Source organism: Chironomus tepperi, unplaced genomic scaffold, assembly GCF_022539635.2.
Source record: "Chironomus tepperi strain 1889 unplaced genomic scaffold, CSIRO-AGI_Ctep_v1 contig_425, whole genome shotgun sequence".
NCBI classification, from domain to species: domain Eukaryota; kingdom Metazoa; phylum Arthropoda; class Insecta; order Diptera; family Chironomidae; genus Chironomus; species Chironomus tepperi.
Window position 1 is genome coordinate 632,269 of NW_027226547.1, and position 2,714 is coordinate 634,982.

The 2,714-nt window shown below is 30.7% G+C and overlaps 1 protein-coding gene across 1 annotated transcript; it reads right to left on the bottom strand.

The window, feature by feature from the left end:
* Positions 1-1,168: 1,168 nt before the first annotated feature.
* Positions 1,169-2,315, bottom strand: LOC139097610 (chymotrypsin-1-like). The gene is made up of 5 exons (XM_070649498.1): positions 2,261-2,315; positions 2,052-2,192; positions 1,854-1,992; positions 1,697-1,793; positions 1,169-1,637 (listed from the first exon to the last, which is right to left on the bottom strand). Exons 1-5 carry the CDS (start codon positions 2,313-2,315, stop codon positions 1,335-1,337), a joined length of 735 nt encoding a protein of 244 aa, XP_070505599.1. The 3' UTR covers positions 1,169-1,334.
* Positions 2,316-2,714: the final 399 nt, after the last annotated feature.

Below are 2,714 nucleotides of genomic sequence, written 5' to 3' on the forward strand. Positions count from 1 at the left end.
ATATGTTGCGACACGAGACATATTCATTTTGTATTGTTTTTTCTTCTTCTCCCTATTTCCATTCTGTTAAATGTATATTGTTCGCATAATAATATTAGATTTAATGCTACATATTGTATGCTATCATTCGAAACAAGAAGAAAAAAGCACGATATTGTATAAATTTTCTATGGCAAATATTACACACATAATATGTATTATAGAAAACCACTTCATTTGGCAACCAACTGTGTCATATTTGAATAATATGTGTTTGCAATCGTACAGCTGTTATATGATGAAGGAAATCCATTTTCTAAGCTTGGCATTGAAAACAATTTCAAAGGAGCTGAATTGGCAGATTGCATATTTATTTTATGTACATAAATGTTTAAAATTCATCCTTCCAAATTATTCTATTTTTATACATACCTGAACATACATTTATCCCCAATCAGTTTTTTCTCCAGACTATTGAAGATTTATTGCTCTGAAAAATTAAGAATTATATTGAAAATGCTTGGTGACCAATAATTTTATTTAATGCTCTAGTCTCTTTTAAAACGAAGTTTCGAACGTTAAGCATGTGTAATAAATTACTTGAAAATTCTCAAATTGCTATTTTCTAAAAATATAGTCAAGCTTTTGAACAAAATTTGTCATTGTCGCTATTATTTATTATGACGAAAGTAATTTTACAGCTGGAGTCCCACAAGAATAGATTACTAAATTAGTGCTGTACATTTTCCAAAGAAACAATCTCGAGTAGATAAACGGTTACTCACCATTTGCTTACATCAATTTTTATCAGATTGAAGTCTTAAAATATATTTTGTAATTTTTCTGACGATGCAAAAAATGAAATGTTATTGTGAATTGACATGACAAGCTTGTAATTGTCAGATCAGACATGAAAAGTTTGCTCTATAATCAATGAAAAAACCATCATTTAACAGATAAGGCAATAACTACCTTTTCAATTGTAATTGATGAACAAAATTTTCAAAATAATCAAAAATCGCGAAAAATAAAAGAACTTGTTGTTTATACTTTACATCAGTGTTGTCCAAACTGTCTGCAGCGACACACTAGCATGTCGGTAATTTTTTTTGGAAACGACATGAACCGCAAACCATGTTTCCGTACCATCAAGTTGTGCAGTGGCATAAAAAAGTTTGGACAACACTGCTTTACATTGTACATATAGTTTTATTTTTTCTAACATTCATCAAATTAAGATAAGATAGTTGATAACAATTTTGCGGTATTTCGATCAGAAAAACTGCAAAATTGATTAATTATGATACATACTCAATTGCAAAAATTCTAAAAACAATTAACCTAATTTAACAAAATTAAACTCCTGCAATGGCACCAATCCATAGACGATAATGTGATACTCTTACATAAACATCCATACTTCCGACTCCACATGGAGCGTTCCAATTTGCAATTCCAATTAATTCTCCATTTGAAACGAGTGGACCTCCTAAATCAGATGTACAAAAACCTTCACCAAATCCATTATTTGTACAGAAATTTACTTCCAAATTAATAATACAATCTGGATCTTCGTAAGCTGCTGTTGTTAGAAACAGTATTTGTAGTCGATCAGAATTTCCTCCTGCATTAATACCGGTAGCACCAAATCCCGATACCTAGAGCATCAGTTCAGAAAAATATAAACGGAAATTTTTCCCTAAATATTTGTACATACTGTTGCAGGAATTTCGTCATAAAATATTGTTGAGCTCACAGCTATTGGCCAAATATTTTGATTCAATGGAAACGCACCGGTTTGAATTAATCCTAAGCTATAGTCAGATAAAGCATGATTACATTGTACTAATTAAACAAATAAATTCTATAATTACTTATTCTCAAGAAAACCAGGACTAAACTGATGATGAGTGATAATATTTGAACTACGTCTAGCTACCCCACCAAATGATAGTGCAATCGATCCAGCCACAACATTTAAAGAATTTCGTGCTCGTCCAAACACACAAACGGCTAATATTTTTGAATATTTCGTCACAATGATTTTTAATATTTTGATTTCAAATACGTACCAGTTGTCAAAACCCAACGATTACTTATTAAAGCTCCGCCACAAAAATGGAATGTTGATCCAAATGGTCGAAGTGAAACTTGATAAGGAGCTTCCCCAGCACCTGCATTACGACCACCAACAATCCTGGGAGTACGTTCATCTTTAATTTAAATGAAATTTGTCAAAAAAATCACTAAAGTTTACAAAAATTACTTATTCTTCAATTACTTTGTGCTGCAGCAAATGACAGACCAAGAATGACCAATAAAATAAGTCGAATCATTTTAATAAAACATTTAATACTGAAAATAGTATCGCAAAATGCCTTTTATTTTATACCAAATATTCTTATCAGTATACAAGATAAATTCTACGTAACTGGCTGTAATTAATGTCGATTTTAAACAATAATTTTTGAACATATGTCAAATGTGTTCTGATTTCATAAACATAATTTGACAAATGACATCTGTGCGAATGTTTTGTTCAGTTAGCATTACATTCTGCGAAGCAGTATTAGTGTTAGGAAACCTCATGCTTTAAGCTCCTTTAGATAATGTAGAAAATATTTCTGAATGTCGAAAAGTAATAGAGTAGTAAATGCAGCTACTTCCTCACGGATTAATAAATAAATGAGATGTTTATTCTTCGGATTTCAAAAACAGACTGAGCATTTTATATG

Excerpts from the sequence above, each read along its gene's own strand:
- LOC139097610 (XM_070649498.1), bottom strand. The coding sequence starts at position 2,315 with ATGATTCGACTTATTTTATTGGTCATTCTTGGTCTGTCATTTGCTGCA. Across the intron at positions 1,794-1,853 it reads CCTGGTTTTCTTGAGAATAA|CTTAGGATTAATTCAAACCG; the intron begins GTAATTATAGAA and ends ATCTGACTATAG. Across the intron at positions 1,638-1,696 it reads ATGACGAAATTCCTGCAACA|GTATCGGGATTTGGTGCTAC; the intron begins GTATGTACAAAT and ends CTGATGCTCTAG.